Raw genomic sequence first — 1,927 nt, forward strand, 5'->3', positions numbered from 1 at the left:
TACTACTAAAACTGCTAAATACAATCTTACCCGAAGAGGGGACAGCAAACAAATTAATGTCGCTGAATTTTTATTGCTGGTGAACTCTAACTCACGACTTTTAGAAATGCAAGTAGAAGCCATGGTTCTGCTCTAGGGCATTTTGCTGAGATCCAAGGCAAGGACGATGCATAAGTATCCCAGGCTTCCAAATACACTAATAATGTGGCCCTAGGACCAGGAGAGGCACCTTGGAATAAGTAGTAGGAGAACCTAGCAAGCACCCCATAATGCACTGCCCTTGTTCAGATGAGGGCATTCAAATATTGATTGCTACTGGGTAGACTGAGTAAAAAGCAGTGTCAGGATGGTATTATTGAATCCAAAAGGTCTGGGGGAAAGAAATCATCCTAAGTCTTCCTTAATGTCTACAAAGCATTCCTCTCTTCTGATAAGAAAAATCTTCTTTAACCCTTTCATCTCAAGCAATCTATCATGAACTTTGGAATTCTTGGACGGGATCAAATGAACTGTTTGGATGACAAAGGCTTGGCATTTATAATATCATTATGCAGGTAAATTTTTTCCATTAAGAGAACCTCCCGAAGATTCTCTTTGGGATATAAATAAGTTGAGGTGTGGGGTGGAAGAAATCAAACCTTTCTAATGTAGCTATGAAACGACAACAACAACAACAAAAAAAAAGGTGAGGCTTCCTCAGTTTTTATAGAAGTAAAAAGAAAAAAAATGGAACCCAGAGGTATAATTTTATCATCAAATTTGAGTCTTTACAATTTTCACAGCCTGTTAACTTCTCTATTCTTCCTGTCAGCACTAGGTACCATTATTGGCAACTCACAAATGACAATTCCTCCTACAGTCCATTAATTCATTAGAGATAGTCTTTTTTTTTTTCTTCAATTGCTGCCCCAAACCACTCTTAAAATTATATTATTTTCCTCAACCCCCTTTCCCAGATTAAATTTTTATTCTTGTTTTTGAGGGGGAAAAAGAGAGGGCCAGGGATGTCCTGGTTACTATGGTACCACTCAATGCCCCCTACGCACAAATGAAGGATGGCTACTAAGAGGGGTTCCACTTCACATGCCAAACAGCTAACAACTGGCCAATGGTTATCAACTGGGAATTTTAGAAAAGGAAGGTGCAGTTCAGAAAACCAGTTCTGGGTTCATGTACACAGCTGGGTATCCCTCGGTTTAAGGAAGACACTTCTATCTTCCATCAGTTTAGCAAAAAATCTGGCTTCTGATACCCAAAGAGCTTAAAGTCTCCTTCAAAACGTGCATATAGACGGCGGATGTCTCTTTTGCTTACTCCCAAGAAGTAGTGTTCCACCTTGGTCTTGTTATACACAGTAATGCCTGGAGGAATCGTTGGGTAAGATACTAGATGATCAATCCCAGCTTCTTTCAGGATATAGGGGGCATCTTCCTCCAAGGTCTCATGGTGCCCAATCACACTGTAGTTTATTTCACAGGGGGCGCAGAGTTCTACATATGTCACCCAGTGGATGATGTGGTCCCCAAATTGGAGATCTAACCACCTATGGTTTGGGTCACCCAAGTAACGCACAAAGTCCTCAAACTGAAGACCCTTGGTTTCTGTTCGGTTCCTTCTGTATTTCCTAATGATGCCAGGGGCAATCTCATGCCGATACCAGGGCTCGAACCGAGGGTTATGGACAAATTTGTCCTTAAAGGCAGAAATGAGTCTTTCAAAGGGATCTCTCACAATAAAAAATTTGAAGTATGATTTCAAGCTAAAGAAGAAAACAAAAGAGAAGTCAATGATTAAGGAGTGAAGGCAATTTTACAGTAATGGTGCAAGGATGTGAAGCAAACATGTTTAACCCATGTTTTGTGTTAAGAACAGAAGGAATGAGGAGAGAAGGGTCCTGAATGAATTAAGAGTATATATAGTATATATA

The 1,927-nt window shown here is 40.1% G+C and overlaps 1 protein-coding gene across 1 annotated transcript; it reads right to left on the bottom strand.

Annotated features, from left to right (window-relative positions):
* Nucleotides 1-1,221: 1,221 nt before the first annotated feature.
* On the bottom strand, nt 1,222-1,759 carry LOC123256614 (carbohydrate sulfotransferase 10; the record flags this gene model as incomplete). The annotated part of the gene is made up of 1 exon (XM_044685199.1): nt 1,222-1,759. A coding segment is annotated over one exon (538 nt), but the record flags the coding sequence as incomplete, so codon positions are not given.
* Between the last annotated feature and the right edge of the window lie 168 nt (nt 1,760-1,927).

The sequence above is a fragment of the Gracilinanus agilis genome, unplaced genomic scaffold, assembly GCF_016433145.1.
Source record: "Gracilinanus agilis isolate LMUSP501 unplaced genomic scaffold, AgileGrace unplaced_scaffold6884, whole genome shotgun sequence".
Lineage (NCBI taxonomy): Eukaryota > Metazoa > Chordata > Mammalia > Didelphimorphia > Didelphidae > Gracilinanus > Gracilinanus agilis.